The 18,181-nt window shown below is 51.4% G+C and overlaps 1 protein-coding gene across 5 annotated transcripts in view; it reads left to right on the forward strand.

Moving 5' to 3' along the window:
* The first annotated feature begins 8,981 nt into the window (after positions 1-8,981).
* The window catches only part of SLC28A1 (solute carrier family 28 member 1), a 90,978-nt gene continuing 81,778 nt past the window's right edge, over positions 8,982-18,181 (forward strand). For 3 of the 5 annotated variants that reach the window (XM_032174347.2, XM_032174352.2, XM_032174351.1), the window contains exons 1-3: positions 12,086-12,181; positions 13,084-13,172; positions 14,694-14,785. In XM_032174347.2, coding sequence (XP_032030238.1) covers positions 12,086-12,181; positions 13,084-13,172; positions 14,694-14,785 — 277 coding nt within the window. Of the gene's footprint in view, positions 9,093-11,003; positions 11,120-12,069; positions 12,182-13,083; positions 13,173-14,693; positions 14,786-18,181 lie in introns of those variants that run through there. The other 2 variants (XM_032174348.1, XM_032174353.2) reach the window with 1 other exon arrangement.

An 18,181-nucleotide genomic window follows, 5' to 3' on the forward strand; every position in this document is an offset into this window, starting at 1 on the left:
TTAAAAATTAAATTTGGCCGGGCATGCTGGCTCACGCCTGTAATCCCAGCACTTTGGGAGGCTGAGGTGGGTGGATCACCTGAGGTCAGCAGTTTGAGAGCCGCCTGGCCAACATGGCAAAACCCCGTCTCTACTAAAAATACAAAAATTAGCCGGCCGTGCTGGCATTCACCTGTAGTCCCAGCTACTCGGGAGGCTGAGGCAGGAGAATCGCTTGAACCTGGGAGGCAGAGGTTGCAGTGAGCCAAGATTGTGCCACTGCACTCCAGCCTGGGCAATGGAGAGAAACTCTGTCTCAAAAAAAAAAAAAAAGAAAATTTTTTTTCAATGAGAAATTTAATCATACAATAGACTGGACACTGCATTTACCTGATAGTCAATTCTCCTCTTCTTCTGAAGGGAATGGTTCAAGAAAATGCAAATTCTCAGATCTGGTGAGCTTAGGACAAGTCAGACAAGCCTCAGTTCAAATCCTGCTTTGCTGGCTGTGTGAACTTGAGCTTGTTGCTTAACCTCTCTGAACTAAGATACCTCTTCTTTTTTTTTTTTTTTTTTTTGAGACGGAGTCTCGCTCTGTCACCCAGGCTGGAGTGCAGTGGCGCAATCTCGGCTCACTGCAAGCTCCGCCTCCCGGGTTCACACCATTCTCCTGCCTCAGCCTCTCCAAGTAGCTGGGACTATAGGCGCCCGCCACCACGCCCAGCTAATTTTTTTTTTTGTATTTTTAGTAGAGACGGGGTTTCACCATGGTCTCGATCTCCTGACCTCGTGATCCTCTCGCCTCGGCCTCCCAAAGTGCTGGGATTACAAGCATGAGCCACCGTGCCCGGCCGATACCTCTTCTTTTTTTTACAATCCTTTTTTTCTAATATTTATAGACTGCCTGTTATATTTGCTGTGTTCACGAGAGTGAACAAAACAGACATAGACTCCTCCCTTATGGAGCTTACAGTCTAGTGGGGGAGACAAACATTTAAAAACACAGCAAAAATTTATAATGGCAAATATGTAAGTATGAAGTCTTGTGAAGCAGAAGAATAGGAGATAATGCCAGCCTGGGACAGGACCTAATTTAGATGGGCTTAGGAGCCTCTCTGAGGCTTGACAATTTTTTTTTTTTTTTTTTTTTTTTTGAGATGGAGTTTCGCTCTTACTGCCCAGGCTGGAGGGTGGTGGTGCGATCTCAGCTCACTACGACCTCCACCTCCCGGATTCAAGTGATTCTCCTGCTTCAACCTCTCAAGTAGCTGGGATTACAGGCGTGTGCCACCATGCCCGGCTAATTTTGTATTTTTAGTAGAGATGTGGTCTCACCATGTCGGCCAGGCTGGTCTCGAACTCCTGACCTCAAGTGATCCACCCGCCTCGGCCTCCCAAAGTGCTGGGATTACAGGCATGAGCCACTGCGCCTGGCCTTCACATTTGAGCTGAGATGGGAGGAAGGACGTTGGTGACAGGAAGTGGAAGGAGAAGAGCATACCAGGCCGAGGAAACAACTGGTGCAAGAGCTCCCAGCCTGGTTACCGAGAGGCAAGGGGTGGAAGCTCGTACCTGGGAAACAAGAGGTGTCGCAAGCCGAGGCTCAGAGGCAGGGCCAGGTCATGGAAGAACATTTGCAAAAATCCTAAGAGCAGTGTGTATCAGCCAGTATCAGCTGCAACTGGAAATCACAGAGCCCTGAATGACAGTGATCTTAAATAAGACAAAGTTATTTCTCCCTCAGGATGAAATCTGTAGGCAGTAGGTGATCTGTACCTGGTCCACCCAGGGCTGGCACGGCAGCTCCAGGATGTCATCAAAACAGACTCCTCCAGCTCTCTGCTCTGCCCTGCCAGCCGACACAGGAGGAATAATTAATCCCCAGTGGAACATTATGAGGAGAAGAACTGAGAATAGTAATATAAAGCTAAATGTTTGTTATATAGAGAGTCAATAGATAATGTCTAAAGTTGAAAATAAAGGCTGGGTAGTATGGCTCATGCCTGCAATCCTAACACTTTGGGAGGTTGAGACAGGAGGATCACTTGAGCCCAGGAGTTTGAGGCCAGCCTGGACAACACAGTGAAACCCCGTCTTTGCAAAAAATAAATTAGCCAGGTGTGGTGGTGTGTGACTGTAGTTCCAGCTACTTGGGAGGCTGAGGCAGGAGGATCACTTGGGCCCAGGAGATTCAGGCTGCAATGAGCCATAATCACGCCACTGCACTCCAGCCTGAGCAACAGTAAATGAATAGATGATTGATTGATAGATAAAAGATAAATAAGTAAATTAATAAAAATAGTACCTATATTGATATTTTAAAATCTATCATCTATGTATCTATCATCTATTGTATGTATAGAAGTTGCTACCAGAGGCCAGGCGTGGTGGCTCACGCCTGTGATCCCAGCACTTTGGGAGGCCGAGGCAGGAGGATCACAAGGTCAGGAGTTCGAGACCAGCCTGGCCAGCATGGGGAAATAACGTCCCTACCAAAAATACAAAAAATTAGCCAGGTATGGTGGCGTGTGCCTGTAGTCCCAGCTACTCGGGAGGCTGAGGCAGGAGAATTGCTTGAACCCGGCAGGCGGAGGTTGCAGTCAGCCAAGATCGCACCACTGCACTCCAGCCTGGGTGACAGTGACACTTCGTCTCAAAAAAAAGAAGAAAAAAAGAAGTTGCTACCAGAAGTGAAAAAACAGAATGACTTGTTTGTAATTGGGTGGGATTTGAGGAGCAACGGGGTTGGGGTCTGGCTTCCCGGGCTCTGGTCTCCCCAAGCCTTTCTAGTGGTGACTTCCGTTCAACTTCCTTTGCTGGTCCATTATTTGGACCTTTCTTGAAATGGAAAGGCCAGCAGAGCGACTCCGACCACCTCCTTCTGCTTCAGGAGCTGCCTTAGTGGACTAGGTCCCTCTCAACCGAGGCAAATCCGAGCTGCGTTGTTAAGTTTCAGCGGCGGATACAGGATGTCTGGAATTCAGTGGGATGGCAATGTCTGTCTTGAAGAGGCTCTTGGTGTTTGGGCTGGAGCTATCTCTGGACAGGAGGCGCCCCCTACTGACACCCAGAGGCCCTGGAAACTCACTTCCCATGAGGCACTGTCCGATCTCAGAACTGACGAGGTTCAGAAATGGCCCTTTCTCATTATTTCCAAAGGGCCTCAGGGGACACACCACACACGAGGGTGAAGGACCCTCAACCTGGAATTTGAGACACATTCCTCATGGTAGAGTTTCAACAGGACATGACCACATGGATTTCTGGGCTGAGTTAGTGTCCAGTCAACCGCTGTGGCCACTGGACTTTTTTTTTTTTTACGAGATTGAGTCTCGCTTTGTCACCCAGGCTGGAGTGCAGTGGCACAATCTCGGCTCACTGCAACCTCCGCTTCCAGGGTTCAAGCGATTCTCCCGCCTCAGCCTCCCGAGTAGCTGGGATTACAGGCATGTGCCACAGCACCTGGCTAATTATTGTATGTTTAGTAGAGACAGGGTTTCGCCATGTCGGCCAGGCTGGTCTTGAACTCCTAACCTCAAGTGATCCTCCCACCTCAGCCTCCCAAAGTGCTAGGATGACAGGTGTGAGCCAACGTGCTTGGCCCAGCCACTGGCTTTTGAGTGGTTGGAGTAGTGCACCCAGGCTCAGCATGGGACACTTTCCCGTGGAGTCCAGCCAGCTGACAGTTCTGACCAAATTAAATACTCTGGTTTCACACTAAACTGCCTTGATTCCATCAAACCCCTGAAAAAGATTCTCATCGGAACAAAGCTGTGGACAAAGCCAGGGTCCTCCCTAAGACTCACCCACTTCAAGGCAGGCAGAATGCCTATGAGGGAGAAGCCCTGCCTGGTCATGGGCCCATGCTTGCAGTGGTCCACAGGAGCCTGCACCCTGCTTCCAGCCAACAGAAGCAATCTATTCCTACCTGTAGTGGATGCTGCTGGTGCCCTGCCCAGATGCCCTTTACCATGGGGAACCCATCCCCCAGGCGCTGTTAGTTGGTAGCAACTCACAGCTGCCCCTTCTCTGAAGCATGCTGAGGTAGCTCAGAGAATAAGAATCAACTGCTCCAAAAACATACATTTTGAAGCATTGTCCTGAGCCAAATGGAAGCCACCTCACCCGGGAGGCAATCCCCACTTCCACTCTTAATCCTTGCCCCCATCCTTGGCCCATGACTAGCACTGCTACAAAAGGCTGTCCTTGCTTCACCTCAAAGTGGAAGGAACTCCATGGGAGAGTTTGGGCTCTAGAGTGTGTCTGTGGGATCAGACTAAAGCCAAGCCCCAGCCGAGACCACACTGCTGCTTCTTCCCCTGGCCCTATTCTGCCTCCCTTATCCCCTTCTCCCAAGAACACTCCCCCAATAAATCACTTGAACAGACTCCCCATCTCAGGCTAAGGAATCTGCATAAGATCCATCAGGCATCCTGCTGTGTTGGCGCTCGCTGACAGAGAAATTTCACTGGGACTCTTCTTTTCTTTGCTTTCTTTCTTTTTTCTTTCTTTCTTTCTTTCTTTCTTTCTTTCCTCTCTCCTTCTCTTTCTTTCTTTCTTTCCTTCTCTTTCTTTCTTTCTTTTTCTTTCTCTCTCTCTCTCTTTCTTTCTTTTTTTTTTTCAGGATCTTGCTGTATTGCCCAGGCTGGAGTGCAGTGGTGTTATCATGGCTTACTGCAGCCTCAAACACCTGGGCTCAAGCAATTCTCTCACCTCAGCCTCCCAAGTAGCCAGGACCACAGGCATGTGTTACCATGCTGGTGGCTCATCTTTTCTTTTCCGTCTTTTTTTTTTTTTGGAAATAGAGCCTTGCTCTGTCGCCCAGGCTGCAGTACAGTGGTGTGATCTTGGTTCACTATAACCTCTGCCTCCTGGGCTCAAGCAATTCTCCTGCCTCAGCCTCCCGAGTAGCTGGGACTACGGGCATGCACCATCATGCCCACCTAATTTTTATATTTTTAGTAGAGACTGGGTTTCACCATGTTGATCAGGCTGGTCTCAAACTCCTGACCTCAAGTGATCTGCCCGCCTCAGCCTCCCAAAGTGCTGGGATTACAGGCGTGAGCCACTGCGTGAGGGCTCATCTTTTCTATCATGGCAAAATGTGTATCCTTGCAGCAGTTGGATCCTTATTCAGGGTATGGGACTGACTGTCCAGTAAATCAACCCTTGCAGAATTCACACTGGGTCTTACCCAGCAAGTCATTCAGAGACACGGTAACCCTGATGACACAGAGTCTGACCAGAGAACACAGTCCACAGCAGTAGAGTCCAAGTGTGGGTCCAGAATCCATCCTGCCTGCCATGCAGCCGATGAGATGGTCACATGGGGCAGACACCTCAAGAGCTAGCTCAGATCTTCCAAATACTAGCACGCAGCGCGGTGGCCCCTGGCTTTACCTCAGGCTGGCCAACTTCTCAATAGTTGCTCCCTTTCGGGTACTGGCTCCCCCATCATACTCCCCCATAGAGGACAGGTAGGGGAAACGGTGGCCAGTGCCTACCTCACTGGGTTATTGTGAGGGTTCATTGAGATAGTGCAGGTAAGGCTCTTATCACAGAGCCCGGCATCTGCCAAGCTCTTAACTGTGCCAGCTGGTACCATTGTTGTCACCATCTCCTGGAACTACAGGATCCATCTCAGGGCCCCTCACACACTGCTCTTCCCCTCCAACCTGGAAGCTCCAGTGCCTCTCCATTTCCTGAGGTTGGGGTGGTTAACAAAGCTCTTTGCCCAAGCCTCTGAGTACTACCTTTCCAGCTCTCATCCCTGTGGGGACTAGCACTGCCCTGGGGAAGGAGACTGGTGAGAACCAACAGGAAATGTTACAGCTGAGGCTCCCGGCCCATGAGCTGGCCAGTATTGAGCTTCTGTGATGGGTCAGATCTCCACGGCCACAGAACTGAGGGAATTGGACACAGCCCTTGGAATCAGGAACCTTGCTTGTACAGGCATAGTGAAATGGAAAGGAGTGTTTCCAAGTGAGTCATGGCGTCTGATTGGCAGGCCCATCCAGGAGCAACAGTGAGAGTACCAGTGAGAGTAGAGCGAAAGACGCAGCCACGCCCTTGACTCCATGGCAGGACACTAGTGGTGGAATTCCACGTGGGGGGTAGGGGACGAGATAAGCTTGGAGAGTTTCAGTGTCTGAATATGGGATGTGACAGTCACAGGTGTCCATTTTTGTTCTACCTAACAATTGTATTTAATTTGTGGTGCCCTACTTGTCAGCACTTCTGTATGGACCCTGCTGGTCTTTGGTAGATTTGTTTTCCTGGCTCCTGCCAGGAGGCCTTAAGTCCTCTTCATGATTACTCCTGTAAAAATATCTGGCTTCACCTTAAGGCTCAGTGAGGGCCACATCAGACCACTTCTCTGACAGGGGGAGAAGATGGAACAATCAAGGAATTATTTTTGCCTGTATAGCGAATCAGCTTATCAACTGTGACTTGATCAATAAGGCAATGGAGACCCAAATTAATAGTCTCCACAGCCCCTGCCAATAGCTGGAGGAAGTGTACTTTAGAAGGAAGATATAGCCTTTAGTATAAAACCTGTAATAGACAGGGACATCATCCCTGAACCCAACAGCATAACATGAATTAAGACCCTCGGTTTGCAGAACATCTTGATCTGGATCAAACTGAAAAGAAACTATCTCAATTTCTCACTATATGAAAAGCTGATATGAGGCTGGACACAGTGGCTCACACTTGTAATCCCAGCACTTTGGGAGACCGGGGCAGGAGGATCACTTGAGCCCAGGAGTTCTAGACCTGGGCAACATGGTAAGACCCTGTCTCTACAAAATAAGTAAATAAATAAATATTAGAACAACTGGGATGAAATTTTTTAAAAAAGAAAAAAAAGTTAGCCAGCATATGGTGCACAGCTGTAGTCGCAGCTACTCTGGAGGCTGAGGTGGGAGGATTGGTGGGAGGTCGAGGCTGTAGTGAGCTGAGATTGCGCCACTGCATGCCAGCCAGGGAGACAGAGTGAGACCCTGTCTCAAAAAATAAATAAATAAAATGCTAATATGAGCTGGAGAGGCAAGAGGAATAGAAGGTAAAAACAACAACAAGGGAAATACACTTTATAAGTACAATCGATTAAATATTAAATATTTGGGAACAGTGATCTCTGAACTGCTTGGGTAAAATTCACCCTGCCTGGTGGCCTTAAGCACTCCTGCAGGTGGGACCAGGCATCCTAATTCTACGAGGCCTCTTGTTGCTGCCGTAGGTGAGCCCCAGACTCGGCCTTTCATTTTGTATTGGATAATGACCACGAGTGCCCAGATGTTCTCAGTGAGTACAGTGGGTCAAGGAGTAAACTATATCGGAGACCGTTGGATAATCATGCCAAGCAGGCTGGGGGGTTCCAGCCTTTGGGGTACTGGAATGCTTTCTTCCCCTGAGACCAGCTGAACTAGCTCTGTAGTTGCCAGGAGAGCAGTGTGCTCTAACACTTGGGCTAGTCTGTTCCCACAGGAAAACTAGAAGAGTTACAAGCAAAGAGTATAAAAGCCCAAGATATTTCTTTAGTCTTTGTATTTAGCTCTATGTCATCAATTTTTTTTAAAACAGGGTCTCACTCCTGTCGCCCAGGCTGGAGTGCAGTGGTGTGATTATGGTTCACTGCAGCCTTGACTTCCGAGGCTTAAATGATCCTCCCACCTCAGCCTCCCGAGTGGCTGGGATTACAGGTGCACACCAACACACCTGTCTAATTTTTTCTATTTTTTGTAGAGACAGGGTCTCCCTATGTTGCCCAGGCTGGTCTTGAAGTCCTGGGCTCAAGCAATCTACCTGCCTTGGCCTCCCAAAGTGCTAGGATTATTGCTACTTTCCAATATTTCTACTACAGACTACAGGAAGCCCATTTTTCAATGCCAAATGCAGAAGAAAAAGTTGTATGGATGCCCTTTCTGCCAATCATTCCAGGTTTAAGAGAGAGGAGCGATGAGGTCAGGTTCATGGAACTTGACGAGGGATGAGCCTCTTTATTTGTCCAGTGCTTGGATACACGAATCAATGCAATGAAAGACCTCACCTGTGAAGAGCTAGGAAATGTGGGCAGAATCATGAGAAGAAAATAAAGAGATTGCTGAGCAACTCTTCTGATAGTTCTTGTGCTTTTTGAATGTTTCACTCACTACTTATAAAATAACCTATTATGTCAGAGCCTGGCAAGAAGGGATTCTCTCCAACTCTTTGACTAATAATTCCCTAAAACAGGAGGTGGCCTGCAGAAGAACTAAAACCAGAAAAGTTAGGTGGTTGCCTCTGAGGAATGGGACAGAGTTGCAGGGGCGGAGCAGCCCCTTTACTGTCAACCCTTCTGAGCTCTGCTGGATGGTGAGGGAAATTATCTGTGCATATTTATGTGGTCCTCTGCCCACTCTGCCCCGGCCTGGCTCAGCTCTAGGTCTTACTCAGCGGGCCCCAGCGGGTGTGCCGGGCCTCAGAGACTGTCTCCTAAGGAAACAGGCCACCAAGAAGCCCAGGGACATGCTGAGGTCCCACAGCTGGATGGGCACAGCCGGGACACCTGAGGTCCTGCAGCTGTTGGTCTTTCCCTGGGGTCTCCACCCCAATCTATCCAGCCTCCCAACTCCCCAGCCTGTGGCTTTTCGCCAAATTCCACCTGAAAAGACCGCTTGGCTTCTGGGGGCTGGGATCCCTGCTGGCCATGCCTCCTTGAGATGAGGAGCAGGGGAGAAGCCCAGAGTCTCCTGGCCTGGAGGAGGGGAGCAGTGTCAGGACAGCCCTGGATGGGACCTGTGACAGCAATGACACCTGCCAGCCTGATGCTGCTGGACTCCCTGCCAGGCACTTCCTAAGCAGGAGCGCATTGACTCCTCAGAGGTTCTATTACCCACCCCCAAATAAGGCAGCAAGTTAACTTTGACAGGCAGGAGTAGAGACCTTTGAGCTCCAAGCTCAAGGTCCACCTCAAGACACACAGCCCATTAAATCCTTGTTGTAGAGATTACGGCCTACAACGATGTGAAGGTTATAAGCTGCAGTGTCGGGAATGTTTCGAAGCAAGCATGGTTGCTGCTGGACGTGTTGTGTTCTTGGCTTCCCTCTGGATGCTGACAGAAACAAGGGTGAGAGGAAAGGACAGTAGGAGAGGAGGGAAGGCAGGACTGGAGAAAGGAGGGGAAGGGGTAGCACAGGGCAAAGTGGAAAAGCAGGTAGCGTCCTTTTTTTCTTCACTAGGGCTTGGTGAAGACCCCTTCGAGGACAGCTCCGGGCCCATCCCTGTGGTGGCCACCCGTGGAGACAGGAGTCCTGCTCAGAGACATCATTTAGTTTTCTTTTCTTTTTTTGAGGTAGAGTCTCGCTCTGTCGCCCAGGCTGGAGCACAGTGGTGTGATCTCTGCTCACTGCAGCCTCCACCTCTAGGGTTCAAGCAATTCTCCTGCCTCAGCCTCCCGAGTAGCTGGGACTACAGGCACCTGCCACCATGCCTGGATAATTTTTGTATTTTTAGTAGAGAGGGGGTTTCACCATGTTGGCCAGGCTGGTCTCGAACTCCTGGCCTCGAGTGATCTGCCCACCTTGGCCTCCCAAAGTTCTGGGAGAACAGGTGTGAGCCACCGTGCCCCCCTTCTTTTTTTTTTTAAAGGTAGAGTCTTGCTCTGTGGCTAGTTTTCAATCAAGGTAACACATGGGCTCTCAACAGTGTGTGGAACTCTGCTAGAAAAATCAAATTATGAGAACACTTACTGTGTGATCCCCTGTTGGAAAATGAATAACATAAAATAATACACATTTAGGAAAAAAAAAGTGGAGAAAAGGCCAGGCGCAGTGGCTCATGCCTGTAATCCCAGCACTTTGGGAGGCCGAGGCGGGTGGACCACCTGAGGTCGGGAGTTCGAGACCAGCCTGACCAACATGGAGAAACCCCGTCTCTACTAAAAATACAAAATTAGCCAGGCATGGTGGCGCATGCCTGTAATCGCAGCTACTTGGGAGGCTGAGGCAGGAGAATCGCTTGAACTTGGGAGACGGAGGTTGCAGTGAGCCGAGATCACACCACTGCACTCCAGCCTGGGCAACAAGAGTGAAACTCCCTCTCAAAAAAAAAAAAAGGAGGAAAATGCCCCACAAACTCAATAGCGGTCATCCCTGGGGGCTCAGATTCCGGGGATTTTAACTTCTCTCATTCTGTATATTTCTCTAATGTTTAAATATTTAATGATACACTTGTAATGCTTTGGTAATTCAAATGACAGATGAAGAAAAAATGTTTTCAAAAAGAGGGGGTATCCATCCACCATCCTCTCCAAACTTCCAAAACAACCAGGATGTGCCGGTACGAGGAAGTATTTATGCATCATAAAGGATTTTGTCCTGAGCGCGTACCATTAATTATTAAAGAGATGTTGTCAATCCCATCAGATGAGTTTAATGTTTAGTTTCAAGATTGAAAAACTAAAGCGTTCAGTCCTTCACTTTGCACACTGTTGGCTTAGGTATTCATTTAACAAAGATGAAATGAAGGGGAAATGGTGTGATTTGGTTTTGTTTTCTTGACAGACCTGAAACACTTTTACTATTTCTGACAGCTACACTGCTTTCCTCATTTTCCAGCGTAGGAAAATTGGTTGCTGTTATAATAAATCCCCATCTAGTGAGAAAGGGAGATAGAGCAAGATGCAAAATGAAAGATAAAATGCAAAAAGCTAACAGCCTGGCTGGAGAAAGGAGGCCATGGGAGGGAAGGAGCGGGAGGGAAATAATCACATAGGTGGCTTCCTGGAAGAAGCGGCCCTCGTAGGCCTGGAAGAGGTCAGTTTGGGAACTGGGGAGAGGGCAGAGGAGGGCATCTCTGATGGAGAAGCAGCAGCCAGTGGGCAGGAGCTGCAGGGAGCCAGGTTGCAAGTGGGCCTGCTTCCTGTATCCCTGAGACCGGGTTGGGGTCCCCACCCTGGCTGTGGCCCTGGCCTCTGGGGAGGCGCTGGGCAGAACTGGGTGGCAGGGCCCAACCTACTCCGACCCTGGACTCTGCCCAGGAATTTCTGCTGAAGTGACAAGGCAAGCCAGAGCAAAAGCAGGTTGGACCCAGCTTGTCCCCACAGAGACGTGTGCTTCCCTCTCTCTCTGAGAGCGACCTGCTAACCGCAAATACGTGAGTAGAAACAGGGCCCTGCCTCTGTGTGCACTGCTGTGTGTCTGTGTGTGAGCCGGGGCATTTCCAGGCTCTGCCTGTGTGTGTGCACACAAGTGCACGGGTCTCTGAGTATGTCAGCCTAACTGGGCTGGCATTTGGATGGAGTAGGGCACCACCCAAGGGGAGAAAAAGGAGCGGGAACAAGAGAAGGGAGAGACGAGGTGTTAGTTACCACTCTTATTTACAGATGAGCTTAAGCCTATGAACTGAGCTTCAGCAAAAAATGAACTATATTGATTCTTGCAATGGAAAGTCCAGGAGTAGGATTGGTTTCAGGTATAGTTGGATGCAGGGACTGGAATGATGCCTTTAAGGATGTCGCACCTCCATCTTTCAGAGATGGAAAAGTAGAATACAATGAAGATCTCGCTTAATGGTAATAGTTTTAACCAGTCGTAGGGAGTGATGAAAGCTAGGTCCTCTCTTTAGAAAAATGCCTGTATCAGATACATATGCATGCTGTATATAATTCCTTAGTTTCCTTCCCTATGAAGTGGGCAGAATTTGCTGTTTCTGCCTGGAACTCCCAGAGTTCACAAGGACTTGCCTCTTACAGGTTCAGATGTGGGTGCAGGCTGGGGTGGTGGCTCACGCCTGTAATCCCAGCACTTTGGGAGGCTGAGGTGGGAGGACTGCTTGAGCCCAGGAGTTGGAGACCAGCCTGTGCAACATAGGGAGACCCTAGAAAAAGGAAGGGTACCTCCTCCATGTGCTGAGAAGTCAAGGTTGCAGTCCCAGTCACAAGGAGGGGTGAGCTCTGGGATGGCATAGGTGGCCCCCAGGCAGGGCTCTGGCTGTGCCAGGCATCTGCTCCCCCCACTCAGTCCTCTCCCCCTTCCCCAGGCCCCTAAACTGGGCCCTGCCTGGCCTCCCTTTCAGCGTTGGGCCCTCCCTGATTTGTCTTTCAGCTGGAAGGTCTGGGACATGGAGAACCACCCCTCAAGACGAAGAGAATCCATCTCTCTCACATCTGTGGCCAAGGGTCTGGAGAACATGGGGGCTGATTTCTTGGAAAGCCTGGTCTGTACCCTTCCCCATCAGTCATCCCGACCCCTCAGCCTCTTTGGCTTGAGCCCGGCTGCCGAGGTGATGAGGCTTTTGTTCACCACCTTCCCTCACACCCCATTCTTCTGCCCCCTCCTCACCTCTTTGCTCGCACAGTTATGAACCTCCCAGTGTGTCGGCCTCCTCAACACAAGGCAGCCCCCTTTATTTCACTCATTAAACATTGACTGAGCACGTACTGTGTGCACTATAGTCTGAAAGGGCAGGGCAGGCTCCAATGAGGAAGTGACATTCAAGCTGTGACCTACAGAATGAGAATCAAAACCAGATGATGGGGAAGGGGGGTCTCGAAGGAAATCTCAGCCTTCAAGGAGCTTTGTCTTTGCTTTCAAGTGGCCAGGTCAGGTCGAGGCACACCACCCAGAACTCGGAGCCTGGTAGGACAGCCTGCACGCTCCCAGCCTCCTCTGACAAAGCCCCCTCCCCTTCACTGCCCTTGTCTCTTGGGGTGCTCCTTTCACGCTATCATCTGCAAGAATACCCACCCCCCACCCAAAACAGCTCCACAGACTGGGGGGTGCATGGTGCCCTGAGGTCACGTGATGAGGTAGCCCTGCCTAGGGCCTCCGTTGCAGGCCTCGCCTCAGCCCCTCTCAGTCACAGCTGGGCCGCAGGTGTCTGTCCCTGCGCAGACCATGAGCTCGCTGAGGGCAAGATGTGTCTGGCATAGCCCTGCTCACAGTAGGTGCTCAGTGCCTGCCTTGCAGAATTCAGTTCAGTAGCCTTCTAATTCCTCCCTGTGCCCCAGCCCAGTCCCCTTCTCAGCCAGGGTCTCACCGTGGCCCCCCACCCCCAGCTGTAAGTTCCTGTGGGTGGGGAAGGGGCAGGCCGACCTGACGGCCCCCTGCTGGTTGTAGGAGGAAGGCCAGCTCCCTAGCAGTGACTTGAGCTCCACAGAGATCAGGAGCAGCTGGAGCGAGGCGGCGCCGAAGCCCTTCTCCAGATGGTAGGTGATCTCTGCAGAGACAAGGGCGGGCCTGGGGTGGAGGCTGCTTGGGAACAGGATGGGGAGCCGGGCCTCCTGGCGGATGGGAGCTGGGGGACGTGAACCTTTGTTGAAGGAAGGAATAAAGGCGCTTTAGCCAACACGCACAGGCACATGACCCTGGAGGGTGAGCCAAGTCACAGGCTCCCCACCGGCTTTTGAGCAGCTGAAATGAAATCCCATCAGGAATCCCAGTATGTACCGCGGGGCCTGCCCTGAACCAGCCAGGCCTCCCTCTCAACCTCCCCCTTCTGCCTTCTACCCCCATTCAGTCTCTGGGGTACCTCGGGGAGTCTGAAGACTCCGGTTAAAAATCCTGAACTGGGCAAGGTCCCTGTTTTCACACAGGGAGGTAGAAGCCTAGAGAGGGGAAGGGGCCAGCCCAGGTGGCATAGGCAGCGAGTGTCTGAGGTGAGCCTAGAACTCCGCCTCCCGATGCCTGGGCCATCTGGGTCCTTGCTGGCCAGATCCTGGAGCTGAGGACACCGTGATGGGCAGGGGGTGGTGGTGGGGGAGGGATTCTGTCTGTCTGCCTGGGCAGGGGGTATGGGAAGAATGCCTCCTCCACCCTCTCAGGAGGTGGGAGGTGGGGACTCAGAGGGGTGAGGCGCCTTAAAATGGCAGCTGGTGGGTGGATTCCAATTAGCATTGATTGGGAATCTACTCAATGTGTGTCCCATGGGCAGGTGGATGAACAACAGGGGAGGGGAGGCAGCCATCCGTGTTTTTCTTTTTTCTTTTCTTTTCTTTTCTTTTCTTTCTTTCTTTCCTTTCTTTTCTTTCTTTCTTCTTTTTTTCTTTCTTTCTCCCTTCCTTCCTTCTTTTCTTTTTTCTTTCTTTCTCTTTCTTGCTTGCTTTCCCTTCCTTCCTTCCTTCCTTTCTCTCTCTCTTTTTTTTTTTTTTTTTTTTTTTTTTAGGCAGGTCTCACTCTTTTGCCTGGGCGGGAGTGCAGTGGCACGAACCCCTCTTGAGCTCAAGCGATTCTCCTGCCTCAGCTTCTTGAGTAGCTGGGATTACAGGCGCATGCCACCATGCCTGGCTAATTTTTGTATTTTTGGTAGAGACGGGGTTTGTCATGTTGCCCAGGCTAGTCTCGAACTCCTGGGCTCAAGTGATCCACCCTCCTGGGCCTCCCAAAGTGCTGGGATTACTGGTGTGAGCCACCGCGCCCCCCACCGGCCACATTTCTGTATGTTGATAAGGTTCTGCCTTTTCAGTGAACTTCCTCCCGAGCCCTGGAGGCAGAGACTATCACTGGGGTAGTGGGGCCTGTGGGTGCTGCCATAGAGGCAGGAAGGCCTGAACCATTCCTACGTTCGCCCTGGGCTGGGGTTGCCCTGCAGCCCTGTGGGGATGTCAAGGCAAGCCCTGGCTTGCCCCTGTTGCCACTTTACCGGGGACATACCTGAGTGGAGGTTCTGAGGATCTCCCCCAGGTGGGGTCTGCTCATGCACTCATGGACCCTGCTGGTTCTGTTCCCAGGAGGAACTTGCAGCCAGCCCTGAGAGCCGGAAGCTTCTGCAGGGAGCACATGCAGCTGTTTCGATGGATCGGCACAGGCCTGCTCTGCACTGGTGAGGCTGGGGCCCAGCATTACCCAGGACACAATGACTCCTGCCTCAGCTATCCATGTCTCAGGGCAGGGTCATTCACTCACCCAGTCATTCAACAAACGGTTGTTGAGCACCAACTCAGGTCCAGCTCCCTTGCCAGGTACTGAAGCATCTGTTAAGCCAGGCCAGATCTTGTTCCCAAGGCACTCCCTCATCAGTAAGGGAGGCGGAAGAAACAGTCCCACATAATGCAGCATGTCATCTGGGAGCACCAAGGAGGAATGGGGGGTGGTCAGGGAGGACTTCCAGGAGGAGGTGACATTGGAGTCTCACAGGCTAAGTAGGAGTTAGCCAGGTGGAGGGGAAGGATACTAAGGAGGGCAAAGGCACTCCACACAGAGGAGTCACAGGAGCAAAGGTGAAAACTGGCAGGGTGTGGGTTTCGATAAAGTTTGACGTCTGCACTGTAAGGTCTGGAGGGTAAAGTTCTAGACAAGGAGTGCCAGGGGATGGGGCTGGAGGGATAGGAAAGCACCCAGGATGGGGAGTGGGTAGAGATATGGGAGGATGCTCGGGGACTTGGATTTTACCCTCAAGGCCAGAGAGAGCCACTGAAGGGTTTGAACAGGGAAGCGTCAAGGTGGAATTCACACTGTGGGACACTGGAAGGAGGGCAGGAAAGATGAGGAGACGGAGACATTGAGGGCTGCAGTGCCTGTGTGAGCATGAAGCTGTGGAAGGTGGGCGGGGCAATGGAAGAGGTCCTAGAGAAGCAATGCCAGCTGCACTTGGCAACGACTGGGTGTGCGGCACGAAGGAAACCCTGAATCAGGGCTGCCCCAGGGGCCTGCTCGGGTGACGGGAGGATGATGGTGCCTTCCACAGAGCTAGAGAACATGCGTGCAGGAGGGAGTCTTGGCAGGAAGGGGATAATTAGGATAGTTTGTTGGAGGTGCCACTGCCAGGCCATGTGAGGGAGAGAGCAGGCTCCCCAGGCACACTTGGAGAATGAATTGAGAAGTGGGTCAAGGACAGAAGCCTGGAGACCAGCCACACAGAAGGGGTTAGCGGCAGCCAAAGGAGCAAGGGTTTCAAGGAGGGAAAGATCAGCAGCATCTCTGCAAGACCCGCAGGACAAAAACTGAGCCACGTCCACCGATTTAGGGACAAGGAGGCCACTGGTGACTTAGGGTGTAGGTGCAAAAACTGAATCGGAGCGGACGGGAGATGAGGCTGTGCAGACAGCAAGTGCAAATGGCTTTTTGGATCAATTTTTATAAGATCAGGCGGGGAGGCTGAATGGGCAGGGTGTGACCCAGTGTCAAGGATGGGCACGAGTTTGGGGTGGGAGACACTTTGTGTGTACAAGCTGAGGTGGGGAATTTGTAGAAGGAACGTGAAGGAATGGGAGATGAAGAGATGTCCGATGGAGCAAGGTCCCCTGGCACGGAGTAGAAAAGCTCCCCACCCCACGGGGAGGGCTGGGTCTTTGCAGGAGCAAGCTCACCTCATCCTGACAGGTTGGAATTAAAGAGGGGCCAGGCATGGCAGGTGGTTCATGCCTGTAATCCCAGCACTTTGGGAGGCTGTAGCGGGAGGATTGTTTGAGCTCAGGAGTTTGAGACCAGCCTGGGCCACACAGCAAGACCCCACCTCTACAAAAAGTTTTAAAAATAAAAATAAATTTTAAAAAAAGAAAAAAGAAGATGGGTACAGATGCAGAGGTTATTATAGGTGCTCTGGAGGGGAGGGGCAGTGAGAGAGGTGACAGCAATGACCTGGCCTGCTTGGTGAACTTGAAAGCAGGGTCAACTGCTGAGATGGGGTGAGTCCATGTCCCTCACAGCTTCCTTCTAGAGATGGTGACGTCCACCTTTGGCAGGGTCTAAAGCCAGGGCCATCTCTGTTTCCTTGGCTGCCTCCTTCACTCAGATCTGATTTGTTTCTCTTAAAGAACAATTGAATTCTCTCCAGTAGAGAATGAAAATTACCCCTCTCATCCTATTTCCATGTTTGCCATGGCTGTCAGGAATGCAATCTGAATCATTAAATGATCCCTTGCAATGGTCAGCGGTGACTTTCTCTGTTTCTGGGTGACTTTGATTTCTCTGGCTTTTCAGTATCTTTATTACATCACCTCTTTCCTGGGGAGGCTGTTCACAGATGTTCTTGGAACAGCTGTGATAGAGAAATGAAGCTCATATTCTCAGGACTTGGCCCCTGAGCTGTGACAGTGGCTTGCTCACCTTAGGTAGGCCTTCTTCATGGGTGCAGCATGAGCCCTGGCACCATTAGACTAACAAGGATGGCCTTGGTGTCCCCAGTCTTAGAAGAAGGTGATGCCTCTTGCCAGCTGTCCCAGCCAAAGTCCCAGGGAGGTCTTCAAGGAGCTTAGCTCAGGTCCTGCCCGTCCCCAAACCAATCCCTGTGAATGGATCCTAGATGAATAAAATACTTCCAAAAGCACTTCTGTCCTTGTGCCTCGCCTGGAGCACCCCTCCACACTGCCCCCTCTCCCCGAGTCCCCGTCCTGGCCTGCCCAGACCCCCCCAGCCTTCCTGGCCTGCCCCGACCACAAAGCGCAGGTTCTGAGGCGCACAGACCTTCTTGGCCTCCTAGCCCCATGCCCTCCCTGTGTGAGGCACTCATCTCGGCTGGCCTCAGAGGCCCCACTCTCCAAGTGGGCATCACTGTAGACCCCACCTTGTAGGGGTCTTATGAGGATTCATTGTGAAAATGCATCTGAAGTGCTAAGCTCACCTCCTGGTGACCACGGAGCCTCTCCCTGGCCAGGTCCCCCTCCCCTGGTACCAGCAGCCCCAGCACCGCCCTGTGGGGCTCCACCCGTGTGTCTCAATGACACCCGTTCAGGTGGGAACTCCAGCCCACAAGCTTCCATGTGAGAGAAAGGCCATTTTATTCTTTATAACTCAACTTATCTTCTACCTCAATTTTATTCCGTGAGTGACGGGAACTCAGTTTCTGTCCAGTTGGAACCTCCCTTCATCCCTTCCTCTGGGGGTCACTGGGGGGGCTTATGTATCATTACTCCTCAAGTGTCTCCTGACCTGTCCACTTCTCCAGCTGGTCCTGGGTCCTCTGTCCTTGCAGGTGGCCATGGCGACTTCCTCTTCTCCATGGTGGGCTCATTCTGGTCTCCCACCTCTCTCCTCTTCAGGCCTCTCATAGAGACTAGTTCTGCTGTTTTGGTGCCTGCAGAGCCTCACTGGCTTTCTAGGGCCCTGCTTGCCACGCACCGCATGGACACTACTCTCTCTGCAGTCCTGGGACCTCCCTGGGACTCGACCAGGAAGCCAGGCACAGGGCTTCACTGCTTGCAATGCTGCAAACACACCTGGCTTGGCGGCCTTGCCAGGCTCAGGCGCTTTCTCTGTGATACCAGTGTCCTGGTTATTG

Source organism: Hylobates moloch, unplaced genomic scaffold, assembly GCF_009828535.3.
Source record: "Hylobates moloch isolate HMO894 unplaced genomic scaffold, HMol_V3 SCAFFOLD_14, whole genome shotgun sequence".
NCBI lineage: Eukaryota > Metazoa > Chordata > Mammalia > Primates > Hylobatidae > Hylobates > Hylobates moloch.